The sequence below is a fragment of the Typha latifolia genome, chromosome 14 (genome assembly GCF_019914945.1).
Source record: "Typha latifolia isolate L0001 chromosome 14, TyphaL0001v2, whole genome shotgun sequence".
Lineage (NCBI taxonomy): Eukaryota > Viridiplantae > Streptophyta > Magnoliopsida > Poales > Typhaceae > Typha > Typha latifolia.
Window position 1 is genome coordinate 287,522 of NC_133099.1, and position 19,540 is coordinate 307,061.

The 19,540-nt window shown below is 39.0% G+C and overlaps 5 protein-coding genes across 5 annotated transcripts; 2 read left to right on the forward strand and 3 right to left on the reverse strand.

Moving 5' to 3' along the window:
* The first annotated feature begins 459 nt into the window (after positions 1-459).
* LOC140801144 (large ribosomal subunit protein eL14-like) lies at positions 460-2,640 on the forward strand. The gene is made up of 5 exons (XM_073156150.1): positions 460-735; positions 849-950; positions 1,895-2,024; positions 2,122-2,234; positions 2,324-2,640. The coding sequence occupies exons 1-5, from the start codon at positions 733-735 to the stop codon at positions 2,378-2,380; spliced, it is 405 nt and encodes a 134-aa protein (XP_073012251.1). The 5' UTR covers positions 460-732; the 3' UTR covers positions 2,381-2,640.
* Positions 2,641-2,826: 186 nt separating this feature from the next.
* LOC140801255 (putative protein phosphatase 2C-like protein 44) lies at positions 2,827-4,850 on the forward strand. The gene is made up of 4 exons (XM_073156270.1): positions 2,827-3,808; positions 3,946-4,174; positions 4,303-4,436; positions 4,545-4,850. Exons 1-4 carry the CDS (start codon positions 3,566-3,568, stop codon positions 4,680-4,682), a joined length of 744 nt encoding a protein of 247 aa, XP_073012371.1. The 5' UTR covers positions 2,827-3,565; the 3' UTR covers positions 4,683-4,850.
* A 98-nt stretch (positions 4,851-4,948) lies between these two features.
* LOC140801446 (serine/threonine protein phosphatase 2A regulatory subunit B''beta-like) lies at positions 4,949-10,023 on the reverse strand. Its single transcript, XM_073156570.1, has 13 exons — positions 9,566-10,023; positions 8,459-8,707; positions 8,252-8,357; positions 8,062-8,161; positions 7,824-7,929; positions 7,567-7,657; positions 7,345-7,486; positions 6,784-6,931; positions 6,572-6,681; positions 5,941-6,097; positions 5,707-5,832; positions 5,472-5,624; positions 4,949-5,375 (listed from the first exon to the last, which is right to left on the reverse strand). Exons 1-12 carry the CDS (start codon positions 9,713-9,715, stop codon positions 5,484-5,486), a joined length of 1,626 nt encoding a protein of 541 aa, XP_073012671.1. The 5' UTR covers positions 9,716-10,023; the 3' UTR covers positions 4,949-5,375; positions 5,472-5,483.
* A 1,368-nt stretch (positions 10,024-11,391) lies between these two features.
* Positions 11,392-15,768, reverse strand: LOC140800595 (kinesin-like protein KIN-10A). The gene is made up of 6 exons (XM_073155350.1): positions 14,955-15,768; positions 14,147-14,302; positions 13,946-14,053; positions 13,723-13,833; positions 12,118-13,632; positions 11,392-11,928 (listed from the first exon to the last, which is right to left on the reverse strand). Exons 1-6 carry the CDS (start codon positions 15,609-15,611, stop codon positions 11,671-11,673), a joined length of 2,805 nt encoding a protein of 934 aa, XP_073011451.1. The 5' UTR covers positions 15,612-15,768; the 3' UTR covers positions 11,392-11,670.
* Positions 15,769-16,639: 871 nt separating this feature from the next.
* LOC140801067 (plastid-lipid-associated protein 6, chloroplastic) lies at positions 16,640-18,926 on the reverse strand. Its single transcript, XM_073156068.1, has 4 exons — positions 18,449-18,926; positions 17,520-17,756; positions 17,298-17,424; positions 16,640-17,060 (listed from the first exon to the last, which is right to left on the reverse strand). The coding sequence occupies exons 1-4, from the start codon at positions 18,701-18,703 to the stop codon at positions 16,846-16,848; spliced, it is 834 nt and encodes a 277-aa protein (XP_073012169.1). The 5' UTR covers positions 18,704-18,926; the 3' UTR covers positions 16,640-16,845.
* Between the last annotated feature and the right edge of the window lie 614 nt (positions 18,927-19,540).

Sequence of the window (19,540 nt, forward strand, 5' to 3'; positions counted from 1 at the left end):
GCTCGGTTTCAAACATTTTCTAAGTCTTCATTGACATCATTATAGACCGCGTTATTATGATATTTCCACAATTGCCAAAAGAAGGACAACGACTAAAGCCATAAATCGAACCTTAGACTTTTCCATCACCTTGAAGGAGCCAAGTACCTCAGTCTCAGCTATCCCTAAAACTAAAAAAAAAAAAAAAAAAAAAAAAAAAAAAACTAATAGACGTGCCTTAACAAAATCCTATTAGATACTTACGACTCTACAGTGAAAGAAGTGGTGAATAATACTCTCGTTAGAAAGCAAACAAGTCAGACACAAGTTATCTAAATAAAAGCCAATGCAATGGAAATTCTTTTTGGTTTGCAGCTTCCCCCTGGTTATTTGAGGTACTCTTTACAAAAACAAATCTTACTAGAAACTTATGTAAATATAAAATCACCTTTATATAATATATGGCGACGACCTTCTCAGTCCGAGAGGTCAGCCATCGGATCTGTTTTAGCCCGTTAGCGGAGTTATCAAGCCCGGCCCGATGAGGTTAGCGGATCCGTATATGGGCCTAATCCATAATCCAGCCCAATGAGCTGGCCCGCCCTAAACGTCGTGCTCGAAGATCCGACGGTCGTGATAGCGAAATAAAAGCCCTCCTTTCTCTCTCTCTCTCAAACGAAACCTCTCAGTGCGATAGAGAAAACCCTAGCCCTTCTCTCGTCTGCTCTCTTTTGCTCGCCGCGGATCTCGACAATGGTGGGAGAAGTCTTTCGGTTTACCTCTTCGATTTATTTATTTGTTGTTCATCTGGTCTCCTTAACCTTTGCGTTGCTTGCGTTTACTTTCTTTTGTTTGGGGGGTTTTGGTAGCCGTTCAAGCGTTACGTGGAGATCGGGAGGGTCGCCCTCGTGAACTATGGGAAGGATTACGGCAGGCTCGTCGTCATCGTCGACGTTATCGACCAGAACAGGGTGCGTATTCGAGTTAGAAGTGCTTCTGATAAGATCATGACACTAAGTTTGTTCTTCCACTGCCAAGTTTAAATCTTTATATATCTTTGGGAAGCTGAGGGATGATTTACGTTGACATGCGCAAATATAAACTTGATTTCAGTAAGCTCAGTAGGATGGTGACAAAGTTACTTTGGTGAAATCACGTTATATTTTAGTCATGAGTTTTGTTTTTTTGTCAAGTTTTCATCTCGAAGTTATAGGTCCTGATTCTGCAATCATTAAACTCAATAAGTGGTAATGTTTTCAATATTTAGGCAGCATGGTGGATCATTGTAAGGTAAATTATGCTTAAGATTTTTTTGTTTACTGAACTATATGTACAATCGGATTTAGTGGGCTGTTTAGGTTGTTGATCATCAAAATACCCTCTCTTACTAGGTATTTGCTAATCAAGCTCTCAAATTTTGCAGCATTGTGTTTGCCCCTTGTTTGTTTTTGTTCCCGTCTGTCCATCACTTATATTTGAAAGTATATTGAAGTTACCAAGGTTGATAATAACTTTTTGTAATACCTAGCTGCATTGAGAGTTACATCTCGAGGAGACCATCTTGTTTTGAGTTTTGGCATCTTTGTGAAGAATTCTACTGAAAGTTGATAGAGTACCTTCCTCATCCTCTGAGGGCTAGATGATCTCTCCACATGATTTTTACTTAAATAATTAAATTTCCATTGTCAATAGTATATTCGGTGCAGAGGACTAGAGAGCACTTCTTTTCGTTCATCTTTTGTTGGATCCTATAGTTTTTTTTTCCCTTTTCTCTTTGTACTTATTAGTAGATGCTTTTCTATTGATGCTATGTCATTGAATCTTTGCATCTGATGAGCCCAATCCCTACAATCTGGATGATTGGAAGCATTGCTGTGTCGATTAATGATCTTTGGACTTTCTTTAATTCTATCAGGCCCTTGTCGATGCCCCTGACATGGTGCGTGGTCAAATGAACTTCAAGAGACTTTCATTGACTGATATCAAGATTGACATTCCTAGAGTCCCCAAAAAGAAGTCATTAGTTGCTGCTATGGAAGCTGCTGGTACAAAATATGTTATGCTCTTCAGAAGTTGAAATGATAAATACACATATTTAATATGATGTGTAATGTAGCATATCTGATGAACTTTTGATGGCAGATGTGAAGAACAAGTGGGATAACAGTTCATGGGGGAGAAAATTGATCGTTCAGAAGAAGAGAGCTTCCTTGAATGATTTTGATAGGTTTAAGGTCATGCTAGCCAAGATCAAGGTGGGGTTTCATTTGCATTCTAAGTTTTCAGATTTTTACATTTACCATATGGCTCTTGAATCTAATGATGTGACTCTATAATTGTTCAGAGAGGTGGTGCTATCAGGCAGGAGCTTGCAAAGCTGAAGAAGGAAAATTCATCTTGAGAGCTGATGAATTATTTCTCTGATCTGCTTATCAGTCACATTGCATCAAAATTTCCTCTTGTTTTACTTATTGTTCGGACCCCAAACCTGTCCACTATTTTATTGTCTTTGTTGAGACATTTAGTCAGTCTGAGATTTTGCTACTTTCCTCTTAACATAAGTTTGATAATTGAACCTACCTGAGATATGGGCATATTGTCATTGTGAATCCTTATCGTTGGTTTTATTGGATTCAATCTACAAAGTCGCAAAATTGGCTCCGTTGTGTATTGATGTCCCATTTTTCCAGCTATTTGATAATTTTGGGTACTAAATTTATCAGGCTTTTAATGTTAGCAATATTTAATCAGTCACTACACGAACATGATTTATTTATTAAATAAGTTTAAATAATTGAGTTTGGATTAAACAGATTGATCCATTTTAACTGGATAATTTTAAGCAGTCTTTATGTGAGTTTCAATATAGATACTATTTATTAAACAGTTTCGATATAATTAGGTTTAGGTCATAAATAAAATAACTTATTTATGACTTATATAACCTGTTTAATAATTTCAAATTGAAAAATTGTTAAAAGATATTTTACGAACCCCAATAAACCTCTAGTACAGGGTGTAAAATGAAAATAAAAATCTCAATTTTTTTTATCCATTCTGATTTTTCGTAACGGCCTCCCTCGATTCCGCTCCTGCGCTCGCGTAGATACTCCACCTCCGGTAAGCAAGCGATAAACTTCTCAACCTTTTGCTCCTCTCTTCACTTTTGGAGATTCTACAATGGCGTTAAAAGTTTTCCTTAGAAAGATCAAGGTACTGGATTTTTCAGTTCATTTTCTTCTTCTTCTTTTTTAATCTTCCTTTAAAAGTTTTTTTTTTAATTTAAAAAAATCTTCCTTAGATTCATATTATCGTATTCAAATGCAGAAGAACTATCTCGTCGGCATCATATGAATGAATATCTCATATTTTTCATATGTAGCCGAGATGATACAGTGCCCAGATAACATCTTTTTCCTTTTCATATGCATTTTTTTCTGGTTGCATAAATCTAGAAAAAGATAGATGTTATCTTTATACGTTCATAGATTTAAAAAGAACTTTTTGAAATCAATCCGTGGCTATGAGTGCTGATATGCTTCCAATTGTATGAATTTCTCTGATTATTGCCTCTAAGATAATCAAGATGAGAAGATATGCTGCAAAGGCAGTAAAGGATCAGGAGGCAGGAAAGAACAGGAGATGGACGGGAATATCGCATGGTTTTTATTCGGTGGAGACGGATGATAATTCTGAAGGCTCTGTACTTGCGCAGAGAGAACAGATAGAAGGTATGGAGGTATGGTTATTTGGAGCCTTTGATCAGCAATTGGGATGTGGAATTACTAAGTACTTGCAATCTCATCTCTTTGGCAAGAATCTTGGTGAGGTATGAGTTTCGATTTAATCTATATCCTTGATTTCATGTGGAATTCTACTTTCTGTTTTGTTTTTTAAATAAGGAAGAGCAGTAATTGAATCGTTGCAATGCGGAGGCTTAATCATCCATATTTCATTGTCTTTAAGGATAAAATTAGGAGAAAAGTGAAAGAAACAATGAGGAAGGCTTACATTAGTACGAGGGCGAAGATACAAAAAGAAGAGGAAGCAAATGAAATTGGAGGATCCACGACCGCGCTTGTTATGAATGGTAAGAAGTTTGTCGTAGCACAACTTGGCGGATACCGAGCTGTAGTCTGTAAGGACGGCATGGCATTTGAGATAGGTCAGAAGTATCGGAAAAGAACGATATCAGGTGAATGCGATTCTTTCTGATCTTCTGCTTATGCAGAGATTTTCAAAACAAGGATTTATGATGAGTCCCAGAAACAATCTCTTGCAGGCTTTTAGTTATTCTGTAATTTAATCTGTTGAACTGAACAGGTCTGCTACAATTGAAATGTGCCAGTAGCATTGGAGGACACAAAGCTCTTCAAAGCTCACAACTTGTTGTCACTGCACAGATTGTGGAGGCTGATACCAACTTCATCATATTAGCTAGTGATGGTGTATGGGAGGTAGATATCATTTTGAAGTTGCTGTATCATGAACTATATCTTATCTGCCTTCTTCGAAGTTCAAATATAATGAGCAAATGATGAATTGTTTTTTTTTTTAAATTTCAGGTAATGAAATATCAAGAAGCTGTGGACTTGGTGAACCACATTGAGGATGCTCAAAAGGCTGCAGAGTGTTTAGCAGAAGAGGCCCTTGCTAGAATGAGCAAAGCTACCATCTCCAGCATAGTTATTCGCTTTCACTGACCAGTGAATTTTCCTTTCTTTTTTTTCTACCCTCATTCTGATGAAATGCAACAATTCTGATCAGATGGTTTATGATCTGGTTAAGCAGAATTATGATTGACATGTTAGATTAGTATTTAGTAAAACAACTATTTTTTTTTCTTCTCTTAACGATACTATTTGGATCCTATCAATTGTTTTTCATTTCTTAACTCTCGAGTATTCTTGGTATTTTATCAGGGAAGACAAGTGACTACAGAACAGTAAGGCAATGCAAAAGGGAAAAATAATAGTAAACATTTCTTCTCCCATTTTATTAATTGAATTTGAGAATCAAGACAAGTATGCAATATCCACTGGAAAATACAGGCCAGACTGGCAGGAAAACATAAATCTGAGGCCAAAACATCAGCCTAATTCTTCTAAAAAGAGGAAACAAACAGCAGCTAAAGACGGCAAGCAGACATGAATTGATATCTTCATAAGACTTATGGTATCTGGTTCCAGATGTTGCTCAGGAATGTTCTGGGAATGGCATGTTCCCATCATATAGAACTGAGAATGCACGGATCAAATTCTGAGCATCATCTACAATGCAAAAATAATGGTGCCAAGTTCCTCCATGTACAAGTGAATTTCATGCAATTCATGCATCTCTCTTCCAATGCAGATTCTGAGTGAGAATCAACAAAACCACAACCATCTTGATATACCCTACAGAGATGGAAAATTTTAGTAGGTTAAAAGGATGAATAGGACAAGTGCTTAACTTTCATAATCAACTTTTCTATCAACTACAAAGGAACTCACCTGAGTTCAAGCTCAGAAAGGAGCCTCATGTGATTCATCCCAAGCATCCCCACTCCCATTGGAGGCATCTTCACCATCATCTTCCAATGACAGCCTAATATATTCTCTGTGAGCAAACCGATCCCATTCAGTCAAAGTTGGTTGCTCACGCTCCTGCATTCACATTGGAAGCATAAAGTTCCAGTCATATATATCAAAAATGAAAAAGGATAACGAGTAAGAATGGTGCACTCACCTGGCGAATAAGAAATGGATCACGACTTTCAAATGCAACAAACTTGTTTAGATTGAAAAGGATATTGAAGACATTTCCTGACAATTTGCAGCCCTTAAAGTCTTGTAATGTAAAGTAACTTCTGTTCTGCAAAAATGTCAATAGGGAAACAGTTTAGAACTGATTAAAATTGCTGGTAACTTGTCTAGTTATTTAAGATGCAGATAAACCCATAGATGACAGAAGAATTGCAACCTCTGGTCCAATCATATCAATCATCTGGCATAAAATGTCTTCAAATAATACAGGTTCATTTGCCATGCATTCCATGCGATGCAACTGCTCCTCGTAAAAGAATTGCATTTCATTGGTCGTAAGAATTCCATTTCCATCCAAGTCTACGCACTTAAACCTGCAGATATCATAATTAATCAAATGCATTTAGATTAAATACCTAAATGTCCAAAAGAGTAACTGAGAACCCAAAGAGTGAAAGTTCTCAATGCAGTTATAATCAAATGGTTGAAGATTTACATAGATGTGTATTTAAGTTTCCCACGAACCAACTATCTTTGACAATGTATTATACAACATCAAGGAGAATAAGGTCAAGTATCAGTTGCTAAGACAGTTATGAATCATGAAATGTTACCCAACAAAAGCATAATACAAAATGCAGGAAAAGTAAATGGTTTTCTCAATGACCAACTGCAGTCTGCAGGTGAGTAAAATGGCACATATGTATCAAAACAAGATGCAAATAGTCGAATGGTTTTCTGGCCAAAAATAAATGTAATCAGTCATTGAAGAGAGTAAATAAAACAAACTGAAGAATAATAAATAGGCAAACAAAATGACGACATAAGTGAGAAGTGAGTTAGATTACCAGTACTCAAGGCTAGGCTCAGATGACTTATCCTCCTCTGATAATATAAAATAGACAAAATCTTCATAGCCCATCTTTCCTTCAGCCTTGCTAGTAAATTTCCTTGCAACCTATGATGCAGACTCCAGATTTAATACCATAAGCATAATCCTTTGTATTGTGGAGATATGACAAATACAATCTAAACTCATAACACCAAAAAGATGGCAAACCTGTGAGAAGATTCTATCAACAATCCTATATGTAAGGGCATGGTTTCCATATCTGATAAGATTTTCCTTATCAATCAAGAAATCATGATCAGTATCCAGCTCCCAAAATTTGCAATATATTACATAGAAGTGCTCATATGAGAAGTACCTGCAGAATATGAACAAGTTCAAAATGTTTCTTTTTGACATATTAAATACTTACTACACATGATCTCTGTACAGGTGAATGCTGATGACAAGCATCCTCTTCAACCAGTGATAAAATTACGGACAGTGAATTCAAATCCACAGCTCCAAAATGAGTTTGTCATTTTCTTCTTTTCTTTTTCTTTTTTTCTGAATAAGTTTGTCATTTTTAAGGGCACACAGTATTTTCATGGGAGCCAAAGAGAAATATTAAATAGGTGGGAAAATGACTGGTATAAAGTTGTTCATCTAGTTTACAAGTTCAACTGTATTGCTCCTATGGAAACTTGGAACCAAGTTAAATAATTGGAATGGGAGAAACCTGTACGATCTAAGAAAATACTGGATATGCAGAATTTAGTTTCAGCAAAGTACCTTAAAACTTTGTTAATGTCCTCCTCTTCATCTGCATGCTGCATTGCAGCAATTAAGTTTCCACGCTTTAGCTCCCTGAGTGTAAGCTGACCATTTCCAGATCTATTCATGTAATAGAATATTCTGTATATGACAGTTTCCGCTGCAACAGGTTTGTAGTAAAACATGAACCAGAGATGGCAAACATTGAGGTTATTGTACTGAAAGGAATTTCAAACCTACCATATCTTTGTTGAAACTCAGGTGTACTCTGTAGAAATTCCAACCCTGGATGACTGGCCAAAAGTTCTTGAAGAACAGGTCTGAAGTCCTCCTAGAATAAGTGAGAACTGAGTTTTAAATACATAAAAAAGAAGAAAGAAGTCCATGCAATCTGACTCAAAACTAGACCTCAAATCTTTGGCATGTATAATGCTGTACAAATAGGAGAACTGACAAGACAACTGTGATTACACTAATGGAAATCAAAAAGCACAAACCTGAGTAAGGTACTTGTGATCTGGATGCTTCAAAACCATATATATTTGATTTGCTATATCCATAGTCATCATGTTGCTATTAACCCAAAAGTCAACAAAGGCGTCTCTGAAAGAAAACCAAGAGGGCCAGCTCCATCAGAGTCTAAATCTATTTTAATCAGTATGCGGTTTACTCTGTCCTAGTCACAGAAAATTAATAATTTGCCATTTGAAAAATCAAACACTAAAATGTGCAAACCTTGTTACAATGCCAACACAATCGGCATCAACTTTTCTGAAAAGGGCAGTGTTAAAGAATGATGGTAACTTGCAGATTTCTTTTGTGACAGATTTGAATTCTGATATTTTCAAAGGAAAAGATCAGCCAATTCAAATCACTTGGAAAAGAATGTCAAATAGGGTTTTCAGAATGTCAAATAGAGTTTTACCTTGAACTTGGAGACCCTCCAAGTGGCAATAGAAAATCTCATCAATTCTAGATAAGCACTCCTCTTTTAGTTTATTTGGAAGTGGGCGTCCATTTTGGAAATAGAACTGCCAGAAAACAAGCACTTTGTTAGAATCAACACCACAATAATGAATTATGCGTCCAAAATTGCAACAGAATGGGTCATAAATACAAGGATAGTTGATACCTGAGGTATGACTTCTCTAACTGGCTCACTGATAACTTTCTTGGAAGACCCTAAAGATGAAGGGCCTAGACTTCCACCTCGTTTCAAAAAGCGGGGAGAACAAGAGACACTTCTTGGTGAGAGTGGAGGTGCACTACCAGCAGAGAAAATGGAGGGCAATGAATTGCTAGCAGCAGCATTTGTACTGCTTGCAATCCCAGGAACATTAAATGGCACATATCCCTTTGCTTCCTCAATCAAAGATTGCACCTACAAGAAAATGTAGGTAGTGAGGAGAATTCCTACAAAAAGTAAATAGGAGAATCAGAAAATAAACGCTTAAACAGATTTGAGGTGCCTTTGAGATGCTCGCAGAAATGGCTGAAGAACAAAACCAGATGCCTGCATCTTTGCAATTTGCATGTCTAGATTGACGCAAGCCATGAGCTTCCTTATGTTATCCGTATTCATGCTTCTATTTCACAACTTTATCTTCCTTAGTGAGCTAAATGCAATTTCGAAGGATGATAAAATTTGCTCCTAATGATTTGCATAGCATCAAAATTCTGACTTATCTTTAGAATGTTGATCTGCACATCACTTAGGTGAATGGTATCGTTTTGTCACCACACCCAACAGTAGTGTGCTTCGAGTCAAATAAATAACCTCTCAATTTAATGAGGGTAAGGTACAAAACATTTGCTTTTCCATAAGGGGAAGCCTAGTTCATTCTAGTATCCATGGAAACATTCTAGCACAGAGGGATCCAGAAAAGAATGGATAATTATGTACCATGATACAACTTCCTAACTTTCTTATCTTCGAATATCCACCAAATCATGCTATAACAGCCAGGCTGATGCCAATAATAATTTACTTCACTGGCATCAAAATCTACGGCGCTGCAATATGAGTAAGCTAACGCTATTAAAGCTTCCCCTGACATTTCCAAAACCAGACTCAGTTAATTGTAATATATATCAATAACCTACACCAACAATTTCCTGCCTTTTTTACTAATCGATTAATTCATTAATCCTTTGGGAACCGTCTTCTCGTTCCGCAGCTCCGAAATCAAAATCCCAATTCCTCCATCATAAAGAGATAGTAAGGTCAAAAGAAGATTACCATCTTAACGGTCTCGGGAAGCGCAAGCCACTGGATGTAGAGCTGCTCGACAATGTAAGGATTCTCCTTCAATGCTAATGGCGAGACTTCCGAGAGCTGCAGCAGCTCGGGATCGACCGACGCCACATCCCTCATCATTTCCACATCCATTTCGACCGTTCTTAATATCAAGCGACAGATGTAGAAGAACAAAGCTCAGATCCTCAAATCACTCGAAAAAGAAACACCAAATCGACGCCATGCGCTCATCGATCCACCTCAAACCCTAGTGGCATCTCATCCATTACTCGCTCGGGGAGTTGAACGAGGGATCGATCCTCTCATTCTCAATAAAAGAGAAGCAATTATTTACAATAGATTACGATCGAGCCAAATCGAGACGAGGATTTCTTCTCGGAGTCGAAGGCGATTTAGATCGAAGCCCAAGGAAGAAGAGGAAGAGAATTCAAGAATTCAACAGCCGAAACGGCTTCTGTGGAGGAGCATAACGGGGAAGGGAATCCACCGTGGTGCACACTAATCTTGGCGCAGATGGCCTGATTTGGGCCGTCCGATCTATGCGATGGCAAGACGAGAATGCGAGGATGGTCAATGCTTCTCTGCGGACGTGGGGGACGAATATTTTGTATGCGGACATAGGCGTCCTCACGTGACTGGCTACAATTATTCATTCTACTGGATAGGCTCGAGAGGAGCATTTCAAATGCTGAGGTGGAGACAGGCTGTTTGACTTTTCTCGTATTTAGTCAAAACGTGTTTAAAGGATTTGTTAATGGATTAATTAATCCCTTTGACAGCAATGTTATGATCTTCGTGGGGGCACAGCAACCCCATATAGATTGCTAACTTTATTTACAAATAGACTCCTCTGTTTAGGTATATTTGCTACAAACTACCTCTCATCAACAAAGTTATGTACAAAGAATTCCTGAAATAGGAAAAGGAGACCTTCTTCTTCTTCTTCTTCTTCTTCTTCTTCTTCTTCTTCTTCTTCTTCTTCTTCTTCTTCTTCTTCTCCTCATGATCATACTGTGGAATCAGTTAAGAAAAAAAAAAACCTCAAGCTGATATAGGCCTCAGATGCTTGAGAACGATTCGTGTTCTCATAATTGGCAGCCATATGATATTTGCTATCAATTGGCAATCAAGTAATCAAAATCCATAATGAAAGTACCTTTGGAGAAAGTACAATCCAAGACTCTGTTTTTATTCTCTTAGTAGGTTAGAGGCGTAAGATGTCTGTTGCTATGCAAGATCAAAAGTATCACCACTGGCCAAAAGGGCAAATCTATGTTACTACTTAGCAGTGGTTTTAGCCATAGGTATACTTATATTTAAAACATAGCTGCACCATAGAAGATTAAAACAACTAATTTGACTTTATAATCATGAATTCTACTGTCATATATATTAACTTTGAAGGAGTATATAATGCAAATTAAAGATCTTGTTTAAGTCTCTTGATACGTGTCGTTACCGACTACGGAGATCTAAGTTTGCAATGCCCAAGGCTTTGAAGCCGACTACTTATCTAAAGCTGGAACTACGCCGAGTTGGTTTGCTTTAACCAAGATAAGCTATACGCTAAAGTCCTGATAGCATGGCACTTATCCGCTGGATTAGCCCAGCCTGCAGCTACTGAGACTTCTGAAATTCACAAAGTAAAAGTTTGAGCCAGTACTTGAAACTACTACTACTACTACTACTACTACTATAGTACTATGCCCAGGACAATATAACTCCTGGTATAAGTATAAAAGAATTCTCCGAATGGCATAATAGTTAGATAACATCTGTCATATCCAGTGATAATAGAAGGCATCCCATCCACTAACAATAATCATTGATAATAAATTCATAATGTGTATACTTCTTCAGGTTCTCAGAAGTAACTCGACAGTAATATAATCGTATGGAACGCTAAAATGAATGCACAATCATAATTCTGAAAGGAGTACAACCTATACTCACAAATCATACATAAATCAGCACATAATTCTGAAAGTTCTCATAACCACACTGGTATGAAGAACACCAGTATATACAGGGTTATGAACTGATGGATAAGTTTTTCTCACATCATTGGTATAGGTAAGGAGTTCAACCTACACCCTTAAATCGGTCAAGTAGTTCGTTTTCATTGGGCTGACTTTTGGAGAAAGACCATCAGGATGGAGTGGATTCAATCCAATTGGCAGAGTGTTCTCCAATGAGCTGAATGGTATGTGATTTGGTCGCTGAACTGCCTTTTTGATCGGACGCAAGCAGGCGAGGTGGCTGTTAAGCTGGTTGTTGCAAATGGGTAGTTTGCTAACTTGAGTTGCTGCTTCCTTTTCCTTGACTACTGGAGCTCCAGAAGGATCCTGTTAGTAGAACAAATTTAAAGTTTTTGGTGCATAGATTTATAACTAATCCAGTGACTTAGTATGAAGTCAAATTAAGCTAAAAATAACCAGCAATTGTGATTCTGATAAAAATCGTTGCTCAAATTCCAACTGAACTTCAAAAGAGCGTATAAATATATAAACATGTAAGGTTGAAGACTAACGTACCCCGAGCAGAAGAAAAGTGAAAGGTTGCTTGTTATTATCTTCCTTAAAATGGATCTCGATAAGCTTTCGCAAATCGGAAAGACTTGAATTTTTGAGTAATTTCAACTTCTTTATGAGGTTTCCCGGAAATTCTTTCGATGCTTCCCACTTAACATAAACATCTATCAACCCATCGGTCTCCACTCCATCAGATTTGCTGGTCTCCTTAAGATCTTCAGGTTCTTCAAAAGAAATGTGTCTTTTAAGTGGCTCAGCTTCTTCTAATTTCTTGTCATCTGTGAGGTGAAGAGATGCAAGCGGCACAAGCAGTGCAGAGTCTGGGCTTTCAGTCACTCTTACATCACATAAAAGATTATTAGATAAGCCGCCTATTTCTGGCATGAACTTATTGTCAACTGCTAATGGAGACGGCTGCATGTTTTCATTGCCAAATCTTTGTTTTGAAGGTGTTTGAACTTTGACCTGTCGACTTACTTCTCGATAGTTACCGCAAAGTCTGAAAATATTTTGAATTCGTGTTTTCCTCGCATCAACAGAATCCATTGAAGATTCCATGAGACCCTGTCCATCTCCAACAAACTTTTCATTTGCATCCCTGCCAAACTCAGCATCATCATACGTCTCAGGATCACCCTCGGTCATCCTCGTCCTAACATGATCTATGTTTTCTTCTACTACCTCCTTATCCACCTCATCTTCCCCAGTACTTTCTTTGTCTTCTCCTTCTTCATCTTCCTCAAAGACTGTGCTCAGTGACACCTTATCTGGGAATCTCAGCAAATTGGCATCAGGTTCGTCTTCCCTTCTGGGAGGACAAGAGTTCTGCAGTGAGCGGTTCCAGTGATTAACAGGCTGGTGAAGGTCTTCCTTTATCTCTTTTACATCTTGAATAACTGGTTGATCCCCCATGTCCAGTTCCATAGATTTCACCATTCCTTGATCTCCTGTATACATTTCTGACAACCGCTTCATAAACCTTCCTCCTTCTAGGTCCGGCAATGAGGCCTCACCGACATTGCCTCCTTCACACTCTACTTCTTGTAGACGACGCTTCAGCATATTGAGCTCCTCTTGTTGTTGCAGCATCTTCTCTTCCATCTTCATCAATTCGAGCCTCAAGACCTCAGTTCTTTCTACGACCTTTGAATTTATCTCTTCTTCCTTCGCTGCTGCTCCTCTTCCTTCAATCAACTTAAGATTGACCCTCAACTGTGCTAATTCTTTCTCTTTCTGCACTAGTTCTTTATGGGCTGCATCACGCTCTTTTTCTTTTAGCTTGTTCTCCATTTGGAGCTTATAAATGAACTGGTTCATTGCTGCAATTCTCGAGTTCAGGAGAACAGATGATTCCTCAGAAATCGTTTTCTCCCTCGGAGTCGACATGTGAGCAGCACGGACGATGCACTTTGCTTTAGCCCCATACTCGAGAGTAGATATGGTCTTATGCAACTCTTTAGGATCAGGGCTAGCACATAGAATCATCAAAATCTTCGATTTATCATCCTCAAAAGAATCCTGAAAACTCATAGGGTAGATAAAAGAATCTGAGTCATCTAAAATTTAAAAAAAAAATGATAAGAGAAGTCATTGGAATGCAATGATTACCTGTAGAAGCATTGTAAGTTTGCTATCCCTAAAGGGAACATGAGAATCACCATTTGCAATAGATTCAACCACTCTTTTCAGTGCTATGTTTCCTTGATTTATTTTTGCCGTCTGCATAAGATTCATCAAGAAGTAAGTCAATACGAGAGAATGAATCCTTATTAGAATTTAAATAGATCAATCACTTATCTATCAGTATCACGAACATAACAGATAACAGTACCTGCATTTTTGCTTCAAATCCAGTTTGGCCAGCAGCTTCTATGTTTTCAGAACCAGCCATATCAACAAGCATTAGCCGTCCTCCCACCGATGGAATATCCAGGATTATCTGTTACCAATTCAGAGAGAAGTAATGTAGATTGGATTTAAATTAAGATAGCTCAAAGTTTCAAAAGAAACCCAAGATAAAAACGCAGCAAACCATGCAGTGGCTCCGAGAGCTTCTCTCGTTGCAAAGGGTGCTTTTAACAATCCGCCGCTTTTCGACTTTGGCGACTTCTCTTGATATTTTTCCAGCTTCATTTCCAGATATATAGGTTGCATTCTTGGCCTTCTTCCCCATCACTTCCAGCCTAACCTGTGTATGCCACAAAATGAAAATTGAAACACACTATTGTTCATATCTGACTAACCATGGCACCACCTACTTTCTTCAGTTAATTATAAGAACCTATAGAACTCGCAACACTCCAACAACAATCTCTACATCAACGGGAAAATATCATTTGCACTAGCAAACAACAATCAAAAGACTAGTTCAATGGAAACTGGAGTACCTTGAAGGCAAACTTATTAGCAAATATTTCAGGGAAAATGAGTAGACAAAAAGATATAATCGCATCCAGCCTTTTCTTTTCTGAATTCAGGTACCTAAATCAGTAGAAACCATTATTTTATACGACATTTTTCTTTGCTCAATCAATCATAAAAAAAACTAATCAGCACTATAAAGTGTTAATTGCTTATTTGGAAATGGGCTGCCAGTAACTTTTCATAAAGAAAAGTCATGTTTACTCCAATTGATAAAAATGAACAGAACTATAAAAAAAACATTAGGAATTAAGATAAGGATTGCATCTCCTAAGATGCCTAAGATTTCATTAAAAAAACTTTTAACTACGCCAATCACTGACTACTAGAACCTCAGAGAACCTTTAGAATGTGAAGAAATCAAGCCAAATTGCCTAAGAATTTTTAGAAACCAAGAAACAAAAGGGAAAGTTAGTTACCTTAGCGGTGTTTCCTCTTGGAAGCCCCGCGTTTGCTCCGCCGCCGTGTGAGTTCCCCGAGAGAAGATCGTAGATCTCCTCGTTGTAGATCTCCAAGACAGCAACTTGGACAAACAAACCGAGCCCAAATCCCGCATCATCCCCACCGCTCTCCCGATCTCCTTCCCCGAGTATATCCCTCAGAGCCCTGTACACAATCCCCGGTTGCTTCGAGCACCCAAACATCGTGTGGCTCTTCCCGGACCCCGTCGGGCCGTACACCATGAGCGTGCACTTCGCGCCCAACCGCACGCCTTCGATCCTCGACTCCACGAACCTCTTGTAGAAACCCTCGAGATCTTCGGTCTCGGAGACCGAGACGCCGTCGAGGCTGAAGTCGCGGTACCCGATGTCGGTCCGGACGCGAACCGAATGGCCGTCTTGAGGAATCTCAAGGGCTGAGACGGGTTTATCCTTCCGGTCAGGGTAGTCGCGGATCCGGCCGATGACTTCCACCGGGTGTTCGGTTGGAATTGTCTCTTTGGCAGCTGAAAGAGGACCGGGAGATGGGTGAGCACCATTCTTTGGGTTTGGGAAATGGAGACGATGCTTGGATTGAGGGGTCTTGATGGGAGTTTGCTGCCCTGGCGATGGTCTTGGAGACGGCGTTGGAGCCATGAAAAAAGACCCAGAAAATTGGAGGACAAAAGAGATGGGTTTTAGGCTTTTGGGCTTCTTGCTTCTTCAAAAGAGAAATGAAAATTAGGGTTTTGAAGAGGATCAGGAAGAACAGGGAAAGTAGAAGAAGGTAGATCTTAAGGGCTTCTTTGAATTCTTGGAAGCAAGAAAAGGAAAGAGTAGAAAAGAGCAGTTTGGAATTTGAATGAAATGTAGCCGTTGGGAGTCCTAACGTCTATTTTCTCGGGATCGCCTCAAATGCAGGAGGAAGAGCGGAAGGACGGACGGGATGCAGAAAGATTTCTATGCGGGGGTAGAGATCTGCCGTCCAACTACGCACGCATAGCCGATGCAGTAAGCGGATAGATGACGGCGTACGAATCTCGTTGCAGCTAATGGACCACATTCGCCCCAGCGAATAACCCATAATGCAGGAGGAAGAGCGGAAGGACGGACGGGATGCAGAAAGATTTCTATGCGGGGGTAGAGATCTGCCGTCCAACTACGCACGCATAGCCGATGCAGTAAGCGGATAGATGACGGCGTACGAATCTCGTTGCAGCTAATGGACGACATTCGCCCCAGCGAATAACCCATATAAATGGCGGAGGATCTGGGCGGGATCCTATGCAACCTAAATTGGAAATAAATAAGCTTACAATTTGTTCCAAAATTGTCCGGCTGTCTCTTGACTCCACGCATTAGTATGCCAAATATACACAGAATAATGACTAACACCACAGCCTGAAATTTTTTTTTGCCAAGCTGTTCTTCCAAGCTAATCGCACTGTCGAGTCATCGACCGAATCGAACCAAGCCACCAAACTACCAACCACCAAACAATTTCTCAACAATATTATTTAGGGTTGGAGTTGAACTCATGACCTCCTTGGTCATGAGCAAGATACCTATCAATTCTACTAGAGTTAGTTGGTTAACACCATAGCATAAAGAAGAGGGGATTCAATGAAGTGTTCTTGGTAGGTTGTGAGGGTTAAATATACCCTGGTATGTTGGAAGAGGGACAATTAATACATACAACAAGAGTTGTTATTATTCAATCTCAACTAGTTACTCTTTTACAATCTCAGCTAATTATTATTCAGTCTCAACGAGAGAAGTTGTTATGAGAAACATAGAATTTGGATGGATATCAATTACATCAGCTCTGTAAAAATTTGGATTTCAACATAAAAGAATAGGCAAAGTGTGTAATAGCATTAGATTGTTTGGCTCATGAGACAACAAACACCCTAAGCTCTCCTCTATCCCCTCGAGTGATCCGGGTATCGGCATCAAGATATGTCACTTCAAATTCGCCGCTCCCTGTGTTGGAAGGAGGCCTCAGTGCATCTGGAAGCCTTGGAACCTCGAACGGTGGCAGCTGCGAGAAGCTCCCTGTGGGCTTAACTGTGGTTTTCTCGAATTTGATCTTTATGTTCGAAGTTCCTGCAAACTCGTATGATGTTTTGTGCTATTAACTTTAGCTCAAAACTATGAGGAAACAGCCCAAGAAAACAAAAGTTATGGAAATTTATGCACAGATAGACCTTTTGTGTGTGAACTTCCTTGACCTTTAAAACATTTGCATCAGAACAATTTTTTCCCCAGATGGTAGAGTTAAAGTACAAAATCTGAAGTTTTAATTGGACCACGAAATAGTTAGAGATGGGTGAGCAAACTTACCGACAAGCTCAAACTTATGTGCCAATGTAGCTGTCGCCTCAATAGGTGGAAGTGGCCATGGAGTGCCTAGCTGAAGTTCCACTATGTTATCAAAATCTTTACTAAGTATATCGATTCTTTGGAATACCTGTTAACAAGATCTTACAAGTTGGATTGGAATTACCTATGAATGAGATCACCTGTATAATGTCGGTTTGCATCAACCAATTACACTACAAGTACCTGCCCAAGAGTTATCGGTATGAGCCTGCCGGTGGGAGGTCCAGGGCGACTTCCACCTAGAGTGCGCGAGGAGAATGCACTGCTGTAAATTAGCCTCCATCTTCCTTGGAGCTTATCTAGGTCCTTGGTAAGATCAACAACACCTCCTACAGCCTCAAGCTCACGCGCTGCAGCTTCTGCAATTCTTAGATCTTCTTCACTGGCAGCGAGACCTCTGTTCAGCCCAGAAACAGCACTCTGCATCACAGCGTCCAACTTCTCGTAAGGAGAAAAAATTAAAAATGTTGTTAAAATGCACATAAGAAATGGTGTTCAGTTTCATCATATTAGATTCAGACAACTCTAGTCTGATCTGAACTCCTTCAAGAACACAAAGGCAGGCAGGCATGCACACAAGTTATTGGTACAATATGAAGGACAAAGGAATCCCTAGCAATATATACAAGCAAATCCCTTGCATAGCTTTCAGACTTCTGGGGCAAGAGAACTAGTCTACAATATAATTGATAGGTAGTTTCTGCCCATATAGAAGTACCAGCTCAATTGCTCTTAGAAACTAAAGTAGATATAGTCATATACATCACCACGGCTGTAATGGAAATTGGGCTATTTTGCAACAATTAAGTTTAGGGCACCGAAAAAAAAAATCATATAGGAAAGAACAAACTGAAAGAAGACAAACTAGGCTCTATTCAGCTACAGATGAATCAGAAGCTAATGGAAGAACATAGACAGAACAGGGAAACGAAAAGACCTCATGATTTCAGATAACTAAGTAATACTACCAAATTTCGATCTTTGTTTATCGAACCTAATTTAGACCCAGAAAGTTCGCATCTCGTAACATCAACCCAGATTCATCTCACTCAGAAAACAATCAAATCAAAAATCCAGCAATTAGGAGGGGGGTGGGAAGCAAAGAGACTCACCAACAGCTTCAGTTTCAAAGAAGCGACTACCTCCCCGCCCATCTCCTCCGAGCTAGGCGGGGGACCGAGGACTGGGAACTCATCGAGCGCCGCTGCACAAATGGGATACCGGCGCCGTCGGAGAAGCTTGCGATGGCGATTGAGGGCAAGATAAGTTCTTGCGGTCGAGGAGAGCAAGGGAAGGCGAGAGGAGTGAGAAGGAGAAGAAGAGGAGGAGGAAGAGAGAAGAGACGATGGTGGAAGAAGGGAAGCCATTTGGACACGGAATACGGACAGAAAAAGAAGAAGAAGAAGTTGCGAGTAGATTCGACGAGAAGCCTGCCGCTTATTATTGCGGAGATGTCCTAGTTCGTGTGATGGGGAATTACAATAGGTGGCAGTGGCATTGGCATTGGCATTGGCATTGGCATATCTTTCTTCTGGAATCTTCCAAGGTACCTTGGCAAAATGGAAGTGATATAATCATTTTTTTTATTGTGATATTTAGTCCCATAATAATTATATTTTATTGTACCATTTGGCATATTTTATTTTATTTTATTTTATTTTTACATTTTGACAATAATTGAGTTTCTATATCTTTTGGAAGGTACTCTCAGACTTAACTAACTATTAACGAAATACCTTGGTTCATTTATTAGTTATTATTATTATTTATTATTATGTTGTCTTTAAAAAGTGAGACTTAGGAAGACCATTATAAACCGATGTCCTTTTTGAAGAAAGTGAGGAGGGATTGCTTGCTTCCCTCGGCAATGGCTTGTGAGTTCCTTTTATCTCGTACCGAAGCAGAAAGGGGTTTGCTCTCAGAAGGAAGGCACATGAGGAAGCAATTATTTTTAAATAGAGAATTTCGAAAATTATAGCTATCTCTATATGGTATTGCCCACTTTTAATTTCTACTTTAAATTTAAACTATTTTTTTTAATAATTACCACTATATTTGTTAGATGTTGGAATAGTTTCTATTTGTTTTCGAATTGCCCCTTAGCATGGGTTCTTTCTTAATTTCTCTCCGTTGGTAGAAATTTGATGAATAATTCTTTCAAATTCATGTAACTTGTGTGAGTCTGCTTCAATTTTTTGTCGAGA

Bases quoted from the DNA above. Each gene is read 5' to 3' on its own strand.
- LOC140801144 (XM_073156150.1), top strand. The intron at 951-1,894 runs GTGCGTATTCGA...TAATTCTATCAG, and splicing joins ACGTTATCGACCAGAACAGG to GCCCTTGTCGATGCCCCTGA. The intron at 2,235-2,323 runs GTGGGGTTTCAT...ATAATTGTTCAG, and splicing joins TCATGCTAGCCAAGATCAAG to AGAGGTGGTGCTATCAGGCA.
- LOC140801255 (XM_073156270.1), top strand. From the start codon at position 3,566: ATGAGAAGATATGCTGCAAAGGCAGTAAAGGATCAGGAGGCAGGAAAG. The intron at 3,809-3,945 runs GTATGAGTTTCG...ATTGTCTTTAAG, and splicing joins TTGGCAAGAATCTTGGTGAG to GATAAAATTAGGAGAAAAGT. The intron at 4,175-4,302 runs GTGAATGCGATT...TGAACTGAACAG, and splicing joins TCGGAAAAGAACGATATCAG to GTCTGCTACAATTGAAATGT.
- LOC140801446 (XM_073156570.1), bottom strand. From the start codon at position 9,715: ATGGATGTGGAAATGATGAGGGATGTGGCGTCGGTCGATCCCGAGCTG. The intron at 8,358-8,458 runs GTATCAACTATC...GTTTTCTGGCAG, and splicing joins TTAGAGAAGTCATACCTCAG to TTCTATTTCCAAAATGGACG. The intron at 5,625-5,706 runs GTGAGTGCACCA...ATGTGAATGCAG, and splicing joins ATCCATTTCTTATTCGCCAG to GAGCGTGAGCAACCAACTTT.
- LOC140800595 (XM_073155350.1), bottom strand. From the start codon at position 15,611: ATGGCTCCAACGCCGTCTCCAAGACCATCGCCAGGGCAGCAAACTCCC. The intron at 13,633-13,722 runs GTAATCATTGCA...ATGAGTTTTCAG, and splicing joins AACTTACAATGCTTCTACAG to GATTCTTTTGAGGATGATAA. The intron at 11,929-12,117 runs GTACGTTAGTCT...TTCTACTAACAG, and splicing joins TCACTTTTCTTCTGCTCGGG to GATCCTTCTGGAGCTCCAGT.
- LOC140801067 (XM_073156068.1), bottom strand. From the start codon at position 18,703: ATGGCTTCCCTTCTTCCACCATCGTCTCTTCTCTCTTCCTCCTCCTCT. The intron at 17,425-17,519 runs GTACTTGTAGTG...TCTTGTTAACAG, and splicing joins TACCGATAACTCTTGGGCAG to GTATTCCAAAGAATCGATAT. The intron at 17,061-17,297 runs GTAAGTTTGCTC...ACGAGTTTGCAG, and splicing joins ACATAAGTTTGAGCTTGTCG to GAACTTCGAACATAAAGATC.